This window comes from Zea mays, chromosome 1 (assembly GCF_902167145.1).
Source record: "Zea mays cultivar B73 chromosome 1, Zm-B73-REFERENCE-NAM-5.0, whole genome shotgun sequence".
In the NCBI taxonomy this organism is placed as follows: domain Eukaryota; kingdom Viridiplantae; phylum Streptophyta; class Magnoliopsida; order Poales; family Poaceae; genus Zea; species Zea mays.
In genome coordinates, this window is record NC_050096.1 from 101091828 (window position 1) to 101114802 (window position 22975).

General features: G+C 42.4%; 1 protein-coding gene and 1 long non-coding RNA gene across 2 annotated transcripts; both read right to left on the reverse strand.

Moving 5' to 3' along the window:
- Positions 1-1436: 1436 nt before the first annotated feature.
- On the reverse strand, positions 1437-20674 carry LOC103644817 (uncharacterized). Its single transcript, XM_035961516.1, has 4 exons — positions 20592-20674; positions 1947-2036; positions 1703-1857; positions 1437-1607 (listed from the first exon to the last, which is right to left on the reverse strand). The coding sequence occupies exons 2-4, from the start codon at positions 2017-2019 to the stop codon at positions 1437-1439; spliced, it is 399 nt and encodes a 132-aa protein (XP_035817409.1). The 5' UTR covers positions 2020-2036; positions 20592-20674.
- LOC103644818 (uncharacterized) lies at positions 10882-11545 on the reverse strand. The gene is made up of 3 exons (XR_002266161.1): positions 11411-11545; positions 11050-11326; positions 10882-10961 (listed from the first exon to the last, which is right to left on the reverse strand). It is a non-coding gene; the product is annotated as an uncharacterized lncRNA (long non-coding RNA).
- Positions 20675-22975: the final 2301 nt, after the last annotated feature.

Genomic DNA, 22975 nt, shown 5'->3' on the forward strand with positions numbered 1-22975 from the left:
AATCACATAAAACATCTATTGAATCGGCTTTGGTCACTGGCATGTCCTTTGTGGAAAGACCAACCATTAAAAAGTCATTGGTGCAACCATCGGTAGAGACTTTTACAGGAGCTCTTTTATCCCAATCATCAACAAACCACCTTTGCAAGTCTGCTTGAGTAATAGGACCTTCCTCATCTTCATACACTACTTCGCTATCATCAAGCACGTGGAGTAGTTTCCTCTTAGGCCCCGTTTGTTTCCTTTCATTTCGAGGAATTGGAATCTTACTAATAGAATAGGCTATTCTTTTAGAATATGACATTCCACCACTTTCCAAAGTTATTATATAAGCCTACCTTAAATTCATGGGGTGAGAGATGGAAATTGATTCTATAGATTTACATGCTATTTTTCCGATGTATAACTTATAGCACATTCTTCTACTTGCGCCTCTATAACATAAATGTAGTATATAACTATCTCTCTCATATGATTTAGGATAATATACAAATATATTACATATATAAATATATAAACTTAATTAGTTTTGTCTAAATTATAATTATTAAAATGGAATTCAATTCCAACGAAACAAACGGGCCCTTATTAGAATCTGTTGGGTTTTCTAATATCTCAACATCAGATGAGCTTCCAGAGTCAACTTCTTTTTCATTCTTGTATAACAGACACCCCTTCTCTTATTCAGGTCTGAAGATAGTAATATAGCAGCCATTTTTTTCCTAAAGTGTGACATGTCATCCTACAAATAAGAAACAATTATTTAGCATTATATATGTAACACTGACTGTAGATGTCCATATATGTCATAGTAGTAATAATATACCTAGGTAAAACTGTCAGACAGTTCATCCCCTGTCCAGTATTCGATATAGTTCAAAAGAAAGAGGCCACATGAAGAGCTACAATATACATTAATACCAACATAAAGATTAGTATGAATGAAGAAATTGGTAAAGAAGATCTTAGGACGCACCTATCTGTCTGCTTTGCATATCCCATGTCTATTTCTCTGAGCAGCCAAGAAGCAACTTGGAGGTCTGGCCACCTGTGGTCTTTTAACTCCTTACGTTGAGATATCATATCTATTTGTCTTTGCAGTCCTTTAATCTTTATATATGGTAAAATAAAATTAGAGATTGGGATAAGTTAATATTGAATTCATAATTGTTTAGTTTGTGCATACTCACAGAGTCAGTGAGGTCTTTGCAGTCTTGTGAAGTACCAAGTGAATCGAGCACTTGTATCTCCATATTTCTTGCATGGATCACAGCAAGATACCAGTGCGTCTCTCGGATGTTTATCGGAATAAACACCTACAAAACAATTATAAATACTTGCATAAGAATAAAATACATATAAACACTAACTGTTCAGATTGCAAACTCATATGTACCATGTCATGGTCTAGGTAAAGTAACACCCTTCGTTCAGCGCTATATGTGTGCCATGTCTTTAATTGGATATAGCTCATCTGTTTTAATTTCAAGATCACCATCTCGCTTCAGGAAATTGAACTGGAAAGCATTTTCTATGTGAACGCGACCTCCAGATCGGCACTTTAGATGCTTTTGAGCTTTTATCAAATTTATGTAACAGTCTATAACCTGCAAGTGTGTAAGTTGTGGTTAAAAATACCTAGATGAGTAAAAAATCTTATACATAACAACGTCGCCAAATATAAAAACTAAGCATGGATTACCTCGTCACCTAAATATGCGCTCGGCTGAAATAAACACTCCATCCACTTCCTTTCAACAAAGGCATCATCAATAAGAACGACTTCTACCCTTGGTTCACAAGGGATTTTCTTGATAAAATCGATGAGAGCAAGATCACCTTGCGTGCAAATATAGTCTAGGAGCAACCAGTCATGAGATAAAACTAAAATTAGTTATTACAAAAAATACAAATTGATCCATACAGAACTATGAAAATTATAATACCTTCTCGAACTATTGCGGTTGCCACCGATTTTTTTGGCTTGTTATAAGACAAGCCTACAAATAGAGATTCCATTCTCGCGGGACAAAAACCTACATTCAAAACAAATTGTTAGATGCATAAAAATTAATATTGCTAATTTCACAAATGATCCAAAACTCAACAATACTTTAAGATAGTATGCATGCTCTAATAATACACAAACATGTGCGGCTCTAATAAAAACAATTGTAGCATGCAAACATGACTTGATAATACACCAGACCAATCAAACATAAGACAAACATCATCCTATTAGTTTGTTAGTTGAACATGCAACTCTTACCATGGGTCTAGTTTGTTAGGACCTCCTTGTAGACGATGTTCTTGGTATATGTCCCACAATCTACGGTGGGGGTTTTCTTTACTCCCTTCCTTGACTTTTTCCTCCCATCGATGGCTGGCATGACAAGAATCTTTATGTTCGATCGGGCTGTCGCTCTAGATAGAGCAACATATAGTTGGCCATGAGAGAACACTGGTTCAGGCAAGTATACACCAACATTGGGAATAGTCTGACCCTGTGCTTTGTTAACCGTCATTGCAAAGCTAAGCCGTACAGGAAACTGCTTTCTTTTGAACTGGAAAGGGAACATCTCTTCATCCGAGGGACACAGCGGTATACGCGGTAGGAAAATCCGTTTTCCAACGTGTTAACCCAGTACAATCTCTGCGTCAATGCTATTTCTTTGGAAGCCACGAACGACCAGCCTGGTGCCATTGCAAAGTCCATTTGCAGGGTCTATATTTCGGAGCAATATAACAGGACATCCAATCTTGAGCTTCAAAACATGAGGTGGCAGCCCATTAGGCGTCAATGTGTTTAGGAACTCAGGTGGGTAGTAGTTATGGGGATCATCCATGGCGCTATCGAAACTATGGTACACCATATGCTCCCCTTGAAAACGATCAATCATCTTAACATTTATCATATCCACCCAGTCGTTCCGTGTTGACAGTATCGCCCTTGAAGTGATGTAGGTGGAATCCGACATATTTTCGTTGAGATTTGGGAAAGCGAAGTCTATTAGGTTGTCAAGATCGCTGTCACTCCCACTGTAAGGCACACACACATCGTCAGGAAGAAGAATGTCACTGTCACTATTTGTGTCCTCAGTTCCACCGCCTACGCGCAGCAAAAACTCCGCAAACCAAGGGTCATTTTTTGCTCTCATGTTGCTAACAAGCTTTAAGTGGGACATGGACTCCCATAGGTAAGACATCCGTAGCGAAGACGTGACCACTTGAGCCCTTGACCCTTTACGAACAACAGGCAAGACCTGTCTGAAATCTCCACCGAAGACAATGGTTTTACCACCAAATGGCAGTGCGGGGCGACCCATTATATCGCACATGCTATTGTCCAGTGCCTCCACGGCTTGTCTCTTAGTCATAGAAGCCTCATCCCAGATAATGAGAGATGCTTTCCGTAGCAACTCTGTTGTTCCACTCTGCTTCGTGAAGCTACATACAGCGCCATCATCAATAGTGAGTGGTATCTTGAAGCGTGAATGGGCGGTTCTTCCTCCAGGCATTATGGAAGCCGCAACGCCAGATGTAGCTGTTGCCACGGCAATCTTGCCCTGGTTGCGTAGCGTCGCGAGGAGCACTCTGTATAGATAAGTCTTCCCGGTGCCACCAGGTCCATCCACAAAGAACAATCCGCCCTGATCGGTGTCAATGGCAGACATAATCTTATCATAGGCGGCCCTCTGTTCCTCGTTAAGAGAGTCTTTAAGAGCCACATCTCCCGCCGTCGGTTCGATACTTTCCTCCTCGTAAACCTCCCTAGCAGTACCAATAGCATCGTCATACGCGTCGATGATAGGAGGTAGAGGGAATGTCTTTATGTCCTTTCCCATTGACTGCAGCATGTTCCTAATGTCAATCAATACCATCTGCTCAACATGAGTTTTGTTCTGACTCTTGTGTTGATAGTCCTCGGACATAGAATCTTTGTGTTTCTGCCAGAGTACAGCCACATGCTTGGCTCACAGTACACCAGTATTGTGGCAAAAAGCCGTCGCAGCGACGATGGCATCTGGAAAAGAGCACGTTCAGTGAGACAATCATCCAGTGTGTTGTCCGACTCAAGCAGTCCCCTTCTCTCTGCTGCCTCACGAAAAGTCGGTAGGGTAACACCATCAACTGTCCTTAAATCCACATAGGAGGTGGCGCCAGTCACGTGGTTTAGGAGAACACGAAGATAGTAGCGCTCCCCCTCGGCCGGATGAGCAGAGACTATTCTACCGACTTGTCCACCTGTATCTCGTTTCCTCCGTTGCCATACTTTGCCCTTACCACTCTGCCAAGTGTACCACTCAGGGAAATCACGATATAGGATGCAACGAGCCTCATCGTGTAGCATATTCGCCTCAAAATATGATGTGTGCATCGACCTATCAACACCTGGACGGTTGACGACTCGCTCGACCATTTGCCGCTCGTGAAACGCCACCATGTGCATGTTTGGAAGATGGAGTTGCAGCTGCATCACAGGTGGAGATATCTGACTAAGCTCAAAGTCGTATATCCTCCACAAGGCTTCCGGAGGAGTCACCCACCTTGCATCTCTATACTGCTTGATCTCATCAACATCATCATCTGCTTTGCTCGCATCTCTCATAACAACAGACGCACGATCATGGCCTTTGTATATGTACTTGAACAGGTATTTAACAGCCTTGATGCTCCCACATGCCTCGACATTGATGTGACAGTTGAAGAGACGAAGGAGGTATGGGTTATAAGGGACAACCCATCTATTGTCCAATTCGCACCCTCAGACCTTTTCTTTACGGTCATCGTCACGACGTCTGTAAATAGGGTACGAATCCTTCCCTTGCAAGGTTGTGTCACTGAAAGGCCGAGGGTAATGATTCTTGCACGATTTACGACCCTTAGTGCATGGGCAGTTCGGGTTTAGCGACCCACACGGGCCATGCATCATATGCTTGATAACCATTTTTCGTAGTTCAGGGTACTTGTTGCTTGGGATCTCGGCTGAGATCAAAAGGTCGTACTGCTCAGGACATGTGAGCTTGTACTTCCTCTGCATTATGAGTAGAAAATGGGCATGCGGCAAACCCCGCTTCTGAAACTCCACGACATAGACGTAGGCTCGGACCTTACCAAGAATATCCTGTTTAGTCAGCCTATGCTTTAACTCTTGTAGCTTCGCATGAAAGACACGCACTACAAGATCCGGACGATCTTGCGGTGTCTGCCCAGGGAGAAGCTCCCTCCTTATCTCATCCCAGTTAGGGTTACATGTCATGGTAAGAAATATGTCTGGTTTACCAAACTTCCGCACCAGAGCCATAGCATCCATATACCGACGTCTCATGTCACGAGGACCGCCAATAAACGACGTCGACAGCACAGTTTGCTTGCCAACCTTCTCTGCTCTAATATCTCCATCTAGCATGCTATCCACCAAGCCCTGGTACAGGTCTGCCCTTAACCGATCCTGATTCCTGCGTATGTAATCTAAACGAGAGCTCTCAATCTTTATGTACGTGTCTACCGCGAACTGCTGGAAAAGCCGCTTTCCATGAAGTATTGGATTGAATACCCTGGGGCGAATCTGGAATTTGTAGCAATAGTAGTCACGTACAGACACACATAAATGGCTTGGAGATTCTGCATACGCAAGGATTATAAAGTGAGTGATGCTGAAAAGATAGTTAATAATGCGCAAATTATAAAGAAACAACTAACCCGCATCTTCATCATTTGCATTACTTGCCCTATGTGTCGCACGGTATGCATCAACTTCGTCCATGGATACTCCAACCTTTGGGATATTTGCATGCCATCCAAGTTCGCCTCTAGGGAAGAATAATGGATATGATAGTGCATCGTAGCATCCATGGTATGAGCGGATGCAGTGGTTTGAACTGTCCTTCCCATGGAGCATAACACTCTTGCTGAACTGGCCTCACCCTTCGCTCCCTTCGATCCAGACAGCGGCCACCTCAGAAGTGAGAGGTGTGTTATATGTCTTCTGGTTCAACGTCTGGTCTAGGTTCAATGCGATACGATAGTCATCAAGGTTATCAACGTGGCCCATGGTCCTAAGGTGCTCGGAGTACGGGTTTCCACGTAGTATGTCGACTATCTGTCGAATAACCTCTTTGTCTTTCTGTTGATGCTCTTCGCGACACTTACGGTACCGATGCTCGAGAGTGGGATCATCATCATAAAAGTAAAGCTCAAGGTGTTTATGCTCTGCCCCACCCTCCCTACCAAAGGACTTGATATTGTGGTACATCATGCCCTGTGCTCGGAACGTGTATATACCAGAATCCCTTACATTAGTTGTCATACTATCGAGGCAACAGTATAGGGAAGTGAAAGAAAAATGGCCATTAAAAAACCTAATGTTATCACGAAAGTGCCTAGCATCAGAGTCTGCACTATCCCACAACCTCTTGAGTTGGGGAGGGGTCTCAAGTGGGGCTAGTTCAACCTTCCCACCACGACAACAAAAACCAGGTGTCTCATACTCAAACTTCTTCGCGGTGCAATAACCGCAGTTGGGAACAGTCTTTAGCATATGTGTTTCTTCAGGGATGTTGCTATACACCTTGTCGTACGGGTCAGGAACATCAGTGGCACTCGATTCATCTTGACTACCATCGATCTCTATATCCTCATCGGTATCCTCATCTGATATTTTTTTGGAAACAATGAGTAAGACATATATGTATTTATATAAGCATTTGTATCATATCATAAAAAGATTGAAATTAGTACATTGCCCAGCGAATAGGTATCCCTCATTCTCATCAGCATCGTCTTCAAATACGACACCGTCATCGTCATCAACTGGAGGGTGAAAATACAGGCCACATAAAATACCTGGGCATTCAGGATAAAATGGGGGGATAAAAATGATAGTAATTACCATTGTTGTTGATCTTTGCAGACATATGGGTTTGTGTCCAATCATCCTCTTCCTCAGCATCACTAATAATATCCTCAGCCACAGTAGCCATGTTCCTTGAAATGGATGCTTCAAATTGCCGGTTTCGACGGGCTAAGATAGCTTGTCTTTCACCACGTGGCACATGTTGTTTACGTCTTAGTGGTCTAGTAGACATACGCAGTGAATCGGCATCCTCGGTCTGTGTTGAAGCTGGTAGGAACGGGTTACTGGCGATATCAGGGATAACCTAGTCGCATGGGGTAAGAGCGGATCCATTAGGTTCAATTGCATCTGTTGTAGGGTGTACAACCTCAGGGGTATATGTTGGGGACTCCATGGCGATGGACTCCTGACTCAATGTGTCAGCCAACAGTGCTCTACTTATGTACTCTATCTTTGACCCTTTCCGCTTTGGTGTATTATTATACAACCTAAGGCGTTCACGATTAAGCTCCCTCTCGGCTGGAGTTAAGTTTTTGTACCGCTCTCTAAAGTAGGCAGCCCTTCCCAAATTATGGTTAGGTGTGTTACCAACAGTTTCATGCACACCGCCTGGAATAAGGCATGTATACGTTAAACCGCCTGAAATCAGCTGTTTTGCAAAATTAGTTGAGTGAACAGTCATGTACCTGGTGTAAGAAGGTCTCTTGTTGTGAAAACATTGTCTGACTTGAATGTCTCATTCCTATGCAACCAATCGCTATCATCATCTCGATTCACATTTGGAACTGCCAAATCAACAGTGGCAAAATGATTTTCATGGCTACAAATCTGTATTTCTGTATTTATAAAACGATCAGTGGAAAAAATTGTGATAGGTATACCCGCAATACCTTGTGTTGCAAAGTTTGTGAAATCAATTGTGCTATAGCCATCTGAAAGACTAACTGTGAAACAAAATGAAAACCAAATTAAGATTAATAGACATTCACTAATCCACAAGAGGATCTATTAAAATAATTAGGAATTTAACTTTTTCATCACCTCTAGATGCCTCTGTCTGTATAGGAGGTCCTTTATTTCGTTGGCTTGCTTCACGACGTTTTCTACTTTTCTCGTTTTTTTGTTCAATGGTCATCGCGGCATATCTTTCCCTTTCCCTTTGCCACTTACGTTCCTTAGCATCGACATTTGGACCAAGCCTTTTCGATCCATTTTCATCAGCTACAATATAAACTTGTGTATTAGTGTTACCCTAAATACTACGTTTTAAACGTTAATCGGCACGCGTGTAATAACCTTTACCTATAGTAATGGTGTTTGAGATGTTTGTCAATGGTGTGCGTCCATCATTATGTTCCATCTGATCTGTTTCTGTTGGTTCTCCGTTCTCCATAAAGAAACCCTATCATGGATAGTGGAATGGCTTAGTTAAGTTTTCACACAGTACTTGAGTAAGGTCTGATTTGGTGATCAGGGATCCTGAGGGGATCCATGGAGAGGAATTCCGCTTGGTATTCAAATAGCAAGGAGATTCCTCACACATGGATTTGAAAAGCAAGGGATTCACAGCACTAAATCAATCAGCACGCTGTTGCTACCATACAAATTCAAGTCTCACATACATCCATCCTCAGGCGAGCCGAGTGCTTATATAATCTGAACGGTATTGACATGTGTCTACCTGACCACATTTTACAAGCAACAAAGTGTAATAGTGCACGCGATTTGGTTGTGATTTGTTCCTTCACCCAATTCAAATATTCTACCTGATTCTGCAAAACATAGGCACATTTATCCACTCACTTAGATCCAGTTGCATACAAGATTATTCTCATAGCACTCCTGCCGAAGGGGTCTTCCTGTACCACTATTTTTGTTTGGATTGTTTTTGTTTGGTGTCCTCATCTAGCACTTGGTGATCTCCTCATGTCCACCATATTTGGCATCAAGGAGCCAAGGACAGAGCCCTCCAGTGCGAGCCAGCTAATGACACTGGCCTGCTTCCAAGTGCCAGTCTAGCTGGGGAGTGACATTGATGAAAGTTACTGGGTGATCTGGATCTGGACGCTGCTAAGCAAGGGGATTGTAGCCTTGAAGGCCGGGCTGGCATACAATGTTGTCCATGGACTCTTACTGCTAGTGAGTAAGCAGACCAGCTATGTGCAAATGTAACGGTGCAGTGGCAGCAGGAGCAAGGGTGGATAGTGATGCTAAAAATTCAACCCAGAGAATTAAGCGTTAGAATGTTTCAAGAGAATTAAACAAAGGGCTACATGTTTGCTCAAAACAAATAACTTAAGAGCTCCCCTAAAAAACAGCAAGGACTATAGCCAATGCCAGAAACCAAGGACTACAACAGTCTTGGTCAGAAACCAAGATCTGTTTCGTGGAAGCAATTTGCAGCTAGAAAAGCATTTTGCATTGCAGCGAATTACAGGTCAATGCCATCCTCAAAACAATGCAAGATATAGCTAGTTGCCTACTTGCACAGAAAGATCATGTTTTTACACTTCTGCATTTCCATTGAACTACAGGTGTTGGCCCGTGACAGGCTCCTGGGATCTTACAAGGTACTAATGCAAAGCCTTTTGGCACCCGCCCCCAAACAAAGCACGCTCTGTGGTATGTCTCACCGACGACAAACTGAGAAGAATTTGAGTTCTTAATGGCACACAAGCATAAGGAACAGCAAGAACAAAGGAACACAAAATCAGAGAAAAAACAAGAGTTTATATATTCACTTTTCTCTCTTTGTTTCTGGAGTTACATCTGATCTTTTCGTTTTTGAGTTACCTCTGATCTTTTTGTTTCTTGAGTTACATCTGTAGTCTGTAGAGTGACCTTTTTATTTCTGGAGTTACATCTAATTTTGCCACCCTTCGAGTCATCTGTTCACATTTTTTTATATACTGATTTTACAACACTCTTAGATAGGGCTGTGGTTAGAAGGTTTCAAGAGAATTAAACAAAGGGATGTGGTTTAGTCAATAAATCAACTGAAAGCTTAAAGAAATCAGACAGTGGTTCAAATGGCTACATGTTTGCTCAAAACAATGCAAGTCCCATCTGGAGCACAAGCTATGACGATGCTAAATAAGTAAGCACTACTCTTGATCATGTCATTACTTAGGAATTCCACGGAGGTTAGACATAATACAAAGTGAATAATTTTTCTCATAATATAATATATTACAGATTTGGAGACTGTTTGCATTATCTAAATGTATAACCCATACAGATTATTACGGGAATTCAAATTTTCGCACAAAATATTTATTAATCATTTGCACGGTCAAAAAATTGACAAAATATCTCTTATTAAACCCATGTCATAGGTATTACAAACAAGATTCATAGACATACAAGTTTGCCTCCTGTTGCTTTTGGTTGATCAATAACAGTACGACATGTATTCTATCAATATAGAATCTCTCTACGCCTAAACATAGTCCCAATTATTGCTCTTTGCGAATTTGTAGAATCTATCTACGCCTTTGTTCTTCAAGAAATGTCACAGCAAACTGACAGTTGTTCAGCGCCACCAAAGCTTTTTGGATTGCTGCAATGAATGCCACAATTAATCACATCTACACGTAGTTCATGATATAACGAGAACGATCACGAATTAATAACTAATTTTTTAGAATATACTTACGTCCAAAATGATGGGTGCTGTGATGGAACGGATTGAAGTGTATTGCGGTATGATCCGAAGACTCGAGGCACTCTAGAATTACACATTTAAACCTCCGTTACGAATCATTATAAAGCAAAACTTAGTGACATATGTTTTGAAAGGCGTAAAGACATGTTGTACCTTGTCTTCTGAACCGTCTAAACATAGTCTCAATTATTATGCCATAATCCTCCTTAGCCAACGCCCAGCGGAGTGCATTTTTGTTTAGTAGGTCACCCCAAACTTTAATGATATGTAAATATCCCCTACGACATTGATTTTGGTAAGAATAGGTTAGTAATATTTAGACTTGAATATATAACTCGACAATTAACAGAATATACCTAGCATTCATTATAACAATCTTTCTGAAAGGGCCCCACATTGTGCGTTGTATTGTATCCAAGTGGACTACAACAGCCATAATGTCTACAAAAATAACAGTTTATAAATGGATTAATACTGAATTTTGTGTAAACGATATTTTAATAATATTAAGAGATCGATATATTCTTACCGACTAAAGTCCTGTTTGGCAACTCGGCAATATCAGCAAGGTTCAAGAGTATTTGTTTTGGGAATGGCGCCATTTGAATTGGAACAGTGTATGGCTCCACGATAGTTTGTTGGTCAAGACACAATTCCATGGGACCATTTAGATGACGAAAATTAAATTCACCCGGATGAAGACTGAACTTTACATTATGCATCTTGTAAACATGCTTTTCATGGAGCAAATTGTCGAAATGTTTGACTGTCTCATACATATATGTTATGGCCTCGATCTTGGCTCCCTAATAGTATTTCAGTAGGAGAAGAGGCGATGGTATGAAGATCGTGTAACTTTGAAAATGAAACTTAAAGAATTGTTGGCTTACATTGATGTCAGATAAAACGAAATGTTGTCTGTCACGGAAACGTGGTTCCTTCGGGAATTTAACTTCTACCCGAGCGACAATACTGTATTTCCGTGGTAGCCCATAAAAATCTTCTTCACGGTAGTCGTCAAACAGCCTGAAGCTATATTAAACATACGACTAAATAATGGTCATAACTTTGATAGACAAATTTCGTTTAAATATATTTATATAATAACTTACATAGGCATCCGTTTTAGGCGGTCCGCTGCGGCTCTTTCGCGGTTCAATACGACCGGTTCCATCAAAACCTTGTTGCCTTAAAATTTAGAAATTTAAATAGAACACATGTCATACTTTCGCGGTTCAATACGACCGGTTCCATCAAAACCTTGTTGCCTTAAAATTTAGAAATTTAAATAGAACACATGTCATACTTTCGCAGTTCAATATTATATTGTTGTTACTGGTTGCACTATGGTTTTGTTCACTTCAAAGAACGATACATGGCTATGAAGGCTCTGGAAGACACTGAGAGATTCAAACTTGACGGTGAGTTTACTTCTCTATCTTCCTTCTGTAGCTAGTCAATCTTGCTTCATGTATGAAGAAGGCCATGATTGTTTATGTCTATCAGGTCAGCTTCTGGATTGTTCACTTGCAAAGCCTCTTGCTGATAAGAAGGACGATACATCAACACCTAAAGGAGGTCCATTGCTCCCAAGTTATACCCCACTTGGATATGGACTGATGGGAGCCTATAACCCACTTGGAAATGGCCTGGCAGTGGTAGGCGCTTACAATCCGTATGGAAATGGACTGGCAGGTGCTTATGGTTTGCTTGGTGCTTGTTGGGGACCTTCGGCATCCGAAGGTCCTCAAAAACAGGATTTAACAGTATTTCTGGAGTATAATGTGTGAACAGGTATCTTCGGACTCAAGTCGGCATCACAGTAGACCAGAATAATACGAAGGTTGGTACAGCGCCGAAGGTGTGAGCAGGAAAGCTTCGGCGTGACAGCAGAAAGTGAAACCGACGTAAAGATGAAAAGGCTATTTAGACCTCGAGAGATTACTATAGAGTTATTATCAACTGTAAAGGGCATGAATGTAATTTTGTATGGGTCGTGTCCCGCGCCTATAAATAGGTGAACAGTACTCCCGTACTGTTCACGCTGACTTGGCATTCGCTTTTTGTGTCACGCTTGTACTATCATCTCCTTCTGGTTGAAGGTACACTTGTAATTCAATGATATTCCTGTTTATGTCTAATAATAATAGATAATTGTTTATGTTGTCTTTTATATTCCTTACATTTCATCCTTCGTCACTGTATGATGAATTTATGGAAATACGTCCTTCATAACCTTCGTCCAGAAACCATTATATCCTAAAGGAAATAATGCTTCGAAGGACGAAGGGCTTTAACGATTAACATTTTCTATGTTGCCTTGTTCTTAACTCATAGCATTTGAGAACAAGTCCCCAACATTGGCGCCCACCTCCGGTGAACCCACTTCCACTCTTCGAGTTTTTTGAACACCTTCGGCGATCATAAACCTTCGTTATGGCGCCGAAGAAAGCTTCAGCGACTAGGGCTGCAGCTCTGCAACCACTGGATCACAATCAGGAGACAATCTCCCTTCGGGAGGCCCGAAGCCAGAAAAGGAAGGCTGTCAGCCCGACACCACCAGAGGACGAGATAGATCAAGAAATCAGAGATATGGAAATGCTTCATCAACAAGTACAGAGGAAGAAAGAAAAGATGGCCAGGCTAGCTGAACTGCAGAGGCAGATAGACGAAGCCTCTGAAGAAGTTCGTCATCTTGCTCAGGATGAACAACACCGAAGGCCTCAGCACCAAGACCTTCATTAGGAGGGTTTTCCCAATGAAGATGACTGGTATGACAATTTCCATCATGGGAATTTTGTTTTTGATGATGCTTCTCCTCTGTCCGCTGAGCTGCAGGCTACACCTTGGCCTCCGTCCTACAAGCCGCCTCAGCTTCCCGTATTTGATGGCCACTCAGACCCGAAGCAGTTTTTGATGAGCTATGAAGCAACAGTATCTTCGTATGGTGGCAATGCTGCAGTCATGGCCAAATCTTTCGTTATGGCTGTCAGGAGTGTTGCTCAAACCTGGTATTCCTCCCTTCGACCAGGAACGATCACTTCATGGCAGAAGCTGAAGGACTTGTTGTTAACTAGCTTTCAAGGGTTTCAGACGAAGCCGGTCACTGCTCAAGCTCTGTTCCAGTGCACCCAGGATCACGAAGAATACCTTCAGGCGTATGTCCGAAGGTTCTTGCGTTTGAGGGCACAAGCACCAACGGTGCCCAACGAAATTGTCATTGAGGCCATGATCAAGGGGCTTCTGCCAGGACCATCAGCTCAGTACTTCGCTAGGAAGCCCCCTCAAACTTTGGAGAAGCTGCTCCAGAAGATGGACGAGTACATTCGGGCCGATAATGATTTTCGCCAAAGGAGGGAGGAGGCTTTCAGGTTTTCTGAAATGACCAGGGGCTTCGGAGGGAGGTTCTACCTGAGGCACGTTAGATCAATTCATAACTCTACACAAAATGATGATAGAGGGAGCCAACAGCAAAGGCCACAATGTTCCTCACAGGCTTCGGGGCAACAGCAAGGCTCCTTCCGACCACCAGCTCCAAGAGGCAGAGGCGCCAGGGGCTTCGGAGGAAGATTTGGCGATCAACCGAGAAGAATCTTCTGCTTATTCTGTGGTGAGAACAAAGGTCATACCACCAGGATGTGCCATGTTACCATCCAGAAGCAAAAAGAAATAGCCGAAGCGACAGCACAACAGGTTCAGCCGAAGCAGGTCATGCACACTGCTTCGTATCATTCGCCTTACATCCCAGAGTATGTAGGCAATCACCCTGCAGTTTCTGTTGCTTCGGCGAGTCAACCTCAGGCTTCCTGGCAACAACCTCCGCCTCCACCACCGCTACAACAAGGCCAGCAGCCAGAAGGGAGCCAATATGCTCCGCACCAAAGGGACTTCAGAGAGCAGTCCGAAGCTCGCACAGTCAACAGCACTGTGCCAGAGTCAAAGCATATCTATTGACAAATATCCTACCTTAATAGCAATCTTTTTCATTCAGTTTTATTTTCTGTAATAAAGGACATTGTTCAGGTTTCATGTAAATAGTTTCGTTGATTCACACAAGGAAAATATATCTTCTTCACAGGCTTAAATTGTTGAAAGACGTGTGACAACAAAAAGGACCTTCGAACTATTGAAAATTCTTTGGAGTAACAAAAAGTCGTTCTAAGGAACGCAGAGTAAGTTTGCCGAAGTCACAAAAAGCCGCTCCAGAGGGAGCGCAGTGTAAGTTTTCTGCTCCAAAGTCGTTCCAAAGGGAATGCAGAGCATACAGCGAAAAGTCAACGCTGATACCGCCTAAGTAAAAGGCGAAGCGCGAAAAGTCAACGCGAATACCGCTGAAAGTAAAAGGCGAAGAAGCTCCTAAGGGAGGCTTACAGCGAAAAATAAACGCTGATTCCGCTGAAGTAAAAGGCGAAGAAGCTCCTAAGGGAGGCTTGTAAAAGATTTTGTGTTTTATTGCAGGGATGCGTGTGCATCTTCGGAATAAGCATCGCCTCACATAACATAACATCATCGCATCATGTCGCATAGCATAAGCATCATACATCATGTTGCATATGGCACAAGAGGTGGACACAATATTAATCTACAGAAGAACGTTTTGAAAAAAGGGAAAAATCATACTGTCACAAGGAGATACATTATTGATCTTCGGAGGTGTAGCTTCGGAAAATAATTTCATGAAGCCTGGATATTATTCATCAGAACACTGGATATTGATGAAAAATTCTTCTTCACGAAGCATGAAAAGAAGGGAAGGTGTTTTTTCGTCAAAGACTCAAAAGCGGTACGTGTAAAGTTTCATGCATCGTAAAGAATTAAGCAAGAAAAAACAGGTATATTACATTCAGGGTTACAAAATGTTACAATATATTACATGTCAAAAGTTTTTACAATAACACTTAATCCTCTCTCAAAACGACTTCTGCAGCTTCGTTTAGGAGCCGATTGACGACTTCGTCCATAATAGCTTCAGCCATCTTTTTTATTTCGTCGTCTCCTTTCGGCTGAGGGTCCGAAGGGGCTTTAGCAGAATCTGAAGTAGAACAGGATACGGCTACATTGCTATGATAAATTGCAAACGAATCTTAAAACCTAAAATTACAGCACAATAAAAACTATTAGATAATACCTAATTGACCTTCGGGCTCTGCGCTCTTCTCAGCAGCCTCAGCTACTTCTCTAGCATCGTGAATGCCCTTTTCGCTTCTTTGAATAATCTCTCGGGCCATTTCTCGGCCACCATTATCCCAGATATCGGTGAAAAATTTTCCACCAACCATGCTAGCTTCGGCCGATGGATCCCTTGCATCTTCGAAGGGCAAAGCACCTTCGGATTGCGCTAGAATCTTTACATGTTCGCAGCCTTTTTTCTCTAAAATAGTGGCAATTCCTCTGGCACCCGAGAAGGCACATATATCTCCACGGCTATTTAAAATTTCTTCGAAGGCTTCAGCTTCGTGGTCGATCCATTCGATGGGACCTTCGGGATTGCCTCTCGTAAAGTTTTCCTCACTTGAGAATGCGCCGACCTTAGCGAAGCTAGCCCTTAACTTCTTGACACATTCTATAGATTTGTTATAGCATCTCTTCTTGGACGACCGAAGCTCTTCAACAGTTCCTTCTAAGTGATCTGCCCATTGGTCGCTGAGTTCTCGCTTTGTTTCTTCAAGTATACGTTCTTCCTTGGCTCTGGCCAGTTGTTTCCGAAGATCTTCAAGTTCGCGTTTATGAGCTTCAGCTTGACCTTTAAAAGCAGCTTCGTCTTCCTTTATTTTATTTATCAATGAGTGTAATATTTTATCTTTCTCGAGACCTTCGTTCCTCAGTTCAAGTACTTCGGAACGAAGGTTGCTCAGGGCTATAGTACACCCTTCGTCTTCAGCATCTTTCTGTGCCCTGAGGGCATTGCTAAGTATCAGGCCCTGCAAAGAGAAATATGTGTGTGTCAATAGGTTTAAACAAACGAAAAATTTTGGTCTCAACAAAAAATGCAAAGATTCCATTTGTTGCACCTTCAAGCTATTATACGCCAGGCTGTCGGCCAAATCATTTTTCGACAGCACTGAGAGCCCGTCTTCCAGTGTTGGGAATCCGAAGCTCTTGCTCATCTCCCGACAGACAGAAATCTCTTTGCTGTCAGGGAGACAATACAAAAAGTCTTCTTCTCCACTGCCATTGAATATTAATGCCCCCTTTGGATACTTCAGTTTTTGGGCGTAAAGTTGGGCCTCTTGTTTTTCTTTTTCTGATAGTTGTTTCCCCGAAGCATGGCGAATAATATAATCAAGGACTTTGGGAGATGCTTCGGGGACAGCAGCACTGATTTCTTCAACAAAGGTTGGCTCTGCAATTTTTTCTTCGAATTCCAGGGATTTTATTTTCGTGGGTTCTGAGGACCCAGCTTCGGCTTCAGTTTCTTGTTCTGGAGCCTTAGTATCAGAGATTTCAGTTTTTCCTTCGGGGATGACAGCAGTCTCCTTCGGAGGTGTGCTTGAAGATTTAATTGTCTCCAGAACATCTAGCACGTTGACCATTCTCTTCCTTTTCGGAGTCACTGCTGGCACCTTTTGGTTTTTTACTGTCTCAATATTTGCTGCAGGACTCAAAACTTCTGATGTTTTTGATCCCTCCGTTGCTTCTTTTACTTCTTCCATTTTTTCTGTGGACGGCGCTTCGGCCTTCTCTTTCGTTTCTGATAACAAAGTCTTTGATTGTTCCAATTCTATTTTTGTTGGCATTTCGACCGTTTCTGTGACTTCTGGCAGCAAGGTTGGCTCGGGTGGTTTTTCAGCTTCGGTGGCCGAAGAGGTTTCTCCGGTAAACTCAGGCACCGAAGCCGGTTCAATATAGCGCGGCCGATGTGTGAGGACCTTTATCTTCTTTCTTTTCGGTTCTGGCTCGCTAGGAGCAGTTGCAGCTTCTTCTTTTGCAGAGGTTGTGTTTTTTCTCTTCTGCCTTCGAATGGGATAGCAATAGTCAGGGTAGACAAACCCGATTGCATCAAATACCCGATTTAGCCTCTTCTTTTTTCGGCCTCCGAAGGCTGCTGACATTGCAGTGTCTTCGGCCTTCGAATAAGCCCCAAGCAGTTCATCACTTAAATTTTCAATGCTTTTTAACCAGTCATCATCTGGCTCAACGAATTTATCTCCAAATTTAAAAGTGTATTTCAACCTGATAAGTCCACCTTCGTCGGCCTCTTTTATGGTTTCTTGTGGCATTTCCCATTTCTCCGCGAGCGGCCATACCCTGAAGGCGATATGCTCTTGTACTAAGTCCCTCGTTCCAATAAAAGAACAGATAACGCCGAAGGCCCTCTGGCATTCTTCGGTAGCTTCATTCATTTCAACCTTCGGCCTCCGAAGGCCGAAGCTTTGCCAAATAGGGCGCATAATTATACCTTTGATATCTTCTCGTACTGTCAGATCATTCTTCACATAAAACCATTCTGTCATCCAGTCGCCGGGCCATCTCTTCCGAAAGGTTGGCACGGGGCAGCTTGACCCGGACCGAGAAACAAAACTGTAGCAGCCAAAATTATTGTGATACTGTTCCTTACCCCAAGGTTTTGTTTCGTATGATAATTCGTGTATATTGCAGAAGCTTTTTGCATCAGGCTTCAGACCTTGGCTTCTCACGGCCCACACGAAGATATTCAGCCTTATGATTGCTTCGGGGGTAAGTTGGTGAAGATAGACTTCGAAGATTTTCAACACCTCCACGACGAAGCTGCTCAAGGGAAATCGCAGTCCAGCTTTCAAAAAGCTTCGGTACACTACGACTTCATTCTCTTCAGGGTGTGGGCACGTTTTTTCCCCTTCGTCGGCCCTCACAATGGATAAATCCCGGAAATACCTTCCTCTCATGTTGACAAGATGATTCTCTTTGATAGTTGATTTACCATAAACTGAATGGCTTGGTCGCCAGGGACGATCTTCGGAGTCTTCACCACCACTGTCCACATCATAGCTGTCACTGTCACCAGTATCTTCAGACAAACCTTCCAGAATCTCCTTGGTGATTTTTTCTGTATTGGTCTTTGACATCGCTATAAGAAACCCCAAGTTTTTCTCTTCGTCCAGGCTCAGCTTCATCTCAGCAGCAGTCTTCTTATCCTCAGACATCTTCGGAGACACTAAAAACTATTTTCAAAGTCGAAGCTTCAAAACTAAAGGCTTAACAAATCTTAGTGCGCAAGAGCTAAAAATTGAGTGAGCGGGAGCAGTTGGCCAGAGAGCGTGTCAAATGAGTTTGCGGTATGACCGTATTTATACGCCAAGTGCGTTGAAAATTGAAAGACCCCGCTTGTCAGTGAATGTTGCTATTTTAGCAAAGGGAAGGTGTTTTTTCGGACCTTCGGCGTAAAGCCTTCGTCCATGTCGCAATCTAAATTTATTATTTTAAACAAATTAATATTGCGAGGGGCTACTGTTGGGGACCTTCGGCATCCGAAGGTCCTCAAAAACAGGATTTAACAGTATTTCTGGAGTATAATGTGTGAACAGGTATCTTCGGACTCAAGTCGGCATCACAGTAGACCAGAATAATACGAAGGTTGGTACAGCGCCGAAGGTGTGAGCAGGAAAGCTTCGGCGTGACAGCAGAAAGTGAAACCGACGTAAAGATGAAAAGGCTATTTAGACCTCGAGAGATTACTATAGAGTTATTATCAACTGTAAAGGGCATGAATGTAATTTTGTATGGGTCGTGTCCCGCGCCTATAAATAGGTGAACAGTACTCCCGTACTGTTCACGCTGACTTGGCATTCGCTTTTTGTGTCACGCTTGTACTATCATCTCCTTCTGGTTGAAGGTACACTTGTAATTCAATGATATTCCTGTTTATGTCTAATAATAATAGATAATTGTTTATGTTGTCTTTTATATTCCTTACATTTCATCCTTCGTCACTGTATGATGAATTTATGGAAATACGTCCTTCATAACCTTCGTCCAGAAACCATTATATCCTAAAGGAAATAATGCTTCGAAGGACGAAGGGCTTTAACGATTAACATTTTCTATGTTGCCTTGTTCTTAACTCATAGCATTTGAGAACAAGTCCCCAACAGTGCTCATGCTGCACAGGTAGATGAAATCTTATATTTACACTGTCCCAATGCATGAGGAGATACATATACAGGAGGGTGATACCTTCTAACTAACAATTGTTTATCGTCTTGCTACATCTAGTCCCCAATGTTGTTGTAAACCACTGCAACAATTTCATCTCCTCATTTTAGATCTAATACCACTGCAACAATTTTGTTTGGTCCTTGCAACATTTTCATCTCCTCATCTTAGATCTTAAGAGCAGTTCTCTGAACCAACTGTTGCAGTGGTATTTCCTTGTTTGGTCCTTGGTCTTTGGCAGACCGCAACATCATGTAATTAATTTGTCCGATGACATGTTTGTGGTGTACTGGTGTGTATGTACAAGTATATCTCTACTACTCTTATGTTATTTTAAAGGAGGGAGAGCAAGGATCTATAGCCTTGAGACCCCATATAGATGAAGATGTGCACTGCATCATGTAGTACCATTTTTATAGATTAAACCTTATAATTTATGAGTATGGGGCCACAAGGCCTTCGACTCATATATACCTCCCCACTAATATTTTATCTAAATATTAGCATCAACCGATATATACTGGTAGAATGCATATAAACTTTACACCCCAATACAAACCACCAATACACACAAGCATACACGACATTAACAACATTGTTTGTTAGGAAAATTCAACTGAAACATGATCGAAAAAATGAAACCAAAGTGGATAGTGAACAGCTACTCATAGTTCAAGTGTATTTCTAAATGAAATTCCACAATTCCTGAAAATAACAATCTGACTGAAATCAACATGGTTGTCCGTTCACAAGTTACTATATGAGCAAGTAGTGGAGTTAATTCATGGCAGAACATCTAGAGACAAATGTAAACCCATGAAACAAAGTCTCAATCAGTGTTTCAACATGACTGAATGTGTTCCATGGGTATGGCAATTTACTAACATATCACAGGCTATTAAAGAACAGTTGCAGGAACAAAATTGCTTGAAAGCTTACCTTGGCCTGAGAAGATGTGGAAGCCGTCGATGTGTTGCAGCGAACTCCCGACGGTGTCCTGCCGTCCGGTCCGGGTCAACCAAGCGCCTTATCCCTTCCTTCTTCCACACCCCTCGCTAGCCGAAGCAACAAACTACTACAATGAAACCCCCATACACAATTTCAGTAAACACTCGATGATCAATGTAGCCGAAACAACAAACTAAATAACTTAAGAACAGAAATAATGGTCCACTGCGACCAGTTTCACAATTGATGCTGATAGCCCAATTAAAATACATATCAAACAAAACCAAATTTTGTAGTGCTACCAGGACCACGAACAATGCAATGACAGTGAGGAACAAAGATCTAAGTTTTCGTCTGAATAACTATAAGTAGCTGGGGAAAGTTTCAACAACAAAATTGAGATAAGATAACAACCGACACTTGGATGAACAGTTGCAACACATCTAGAGACACATGTAAACCCATGAAACAGTCTCATATTCTCATTTGACAAATGTAAACCCATGGAACACATTCAGTCATGTTGAAACACATTCATGGCATCAGAATAGTACACGCACCAAAGTATTTCTGTTCAAGTTTACACACACCAAAGTTTACACGCACCAATGGCATCAGAATAGTACACGCACCAAAGTTCAGGCATGAAATAACTTGAACATTGGTACCCGCAACGCAGAAATTCACGCAACACAGGTACCATTGACGCAACATTGATAACATTGCCATACCCATGAACATATTAAACATTGAGGCATGTTGAAACACAAGATCTGGCAGAGAACTGAACTCACCAGCGAAGGCGTTGAAGCCCACTGCACAGACAACGAGCGTGTTGAACAGACAACGAGCGTGCTGAACAGACAACGGTCGTCGAAGTTTGATGGGAGATTTGTCTACATCCCTCGCAGTGGTCGTGTGTTTTAATAGGAGTTGACAGCGACGATGGAATGGGACTTGACGATGAACGCTGATTGAGGTGGGGATTTGGGTTTCCATGTGAGATACTGGGGGGCGCGCGGATCCAGGACGAACCAGGTCAAGAGCGTGCGGAGATTGCTCGTTTCCATGTGAGATACTGGGGGCGCCGAATCCGCCCGCAAAGCTGCATCGCACCATATGGAGCGGAGGTGGAGGGGGAGCAGTGCATCGAGCAGAAGGTTCGCGACGCACCAGGATCTGTTGGGGGCGGGCGTTGCTGGCGCGGCGGGGACTGCGGCCACAGCAGCTTTGCGGGGGCGCGGCGAATTCGGGGACAGCGGGCACGAGCACGGCGGCGGGGACTGCGGGCGGATTTGGCGTGCACATCAGCTTTGCGGGGGCGCGGCGGTATCGGGGACAGCGGGCGCGAGGAGGGCGGCGGGGACTGCGGGGGCACGGCGGATTCGGGGACAGCGGGTGCGAGGACGGCGGCGGGGACTGCGGCGGCGAGGAGTCACGAGCGCGGGTAATTGCGGGCGCGGCAGAACAGAGGAGATGTGCACGCCTACACTAAGGATATAAGAGTAGTAGAGAAAATTGTACACCTAAATTCAGGAACTTTATACTAACTCATTTTGAACAGATCTAAAACTTCATATACCTATAATGAAACTTTGTAATTCGAAGCTTCGCACTCCAAGTTTTGGAAATGTGTACTACCATTTTTCTAAATTTATATTATTAAGTATAAAACTTTATAATCACATACTAAACTATTTCAAAATTAATATACGCAACATGTGTCTGTGTACGAATCTATTGGTATGTGGGTCTGTGTAGTCTACACTGGCACTCGCACCTATCTACTCGATGGGCATATGATTGTGCTCATTAACATACCTACAAATAAAGAAGTCCTTTTGCCATCCTTATATATCAGGTATCGAATACTCGGGTTTTAGGTATCCATAGTCATCCCTAGCTAAGAATAGGCAGCCGTGTTCACAAATGACATGCAACACAGTAAAATATTTGTTAGTATGGTACAGGTAGATGTGAATCATTTTTTTTCTATTATCTCTGGTCTATTAACTGGCAAAGACAAATAAATGTAAAAACACTTGAACGAATAAATCCACAATTTTTATTGCATCATAGATAATTTATGTCTAAATATTAAAATTTCTTAAATTATGGATAAAAAGTTTTTACATACATAATTTTACCATGTACATCTAATATTTCTCTTTGAATATTGTAAACTTTGAAACCACAAGTTAAAATTTCCTACTTGTTTATTTCCAAATTAACCAATTATAAAAAAAAAGCTTTCTAAATGTAATACAAAACCTTTGTAGTTCAGGATTTTGCACTCCAGATTTATTAACTTTGAACTATCGCTCTATAAGCTTTAATTTGTGGATTTTCCACGTATGGACGACAGAAAAGCGTAC

Excerpts from the sequence above, each read along its gene's own strand:
- LOC103644817 (XM_035961516.1), bottom strand. The coding sequence starts at position 2,019 with ATGGAATCTCTATTTGTAGGCTTGTCTTATAACAAGCCAAAAAAATCG. Across the intron at positions 1,858-1,946 it reads AACCGCAATAGTTCGAGAAG|ACTATATTTGCACGCAAGGT; the intron begins GTATTATAATTT and ends GGTTGCTCCTAG. Across the intron at positions 1,608-1,702 it reads GCGCATATTTAGGTGACGAG|GTTATAGACTGTTACATAAA; the intron begins GTAATCCATGCT and ends ACACACTTGCAG.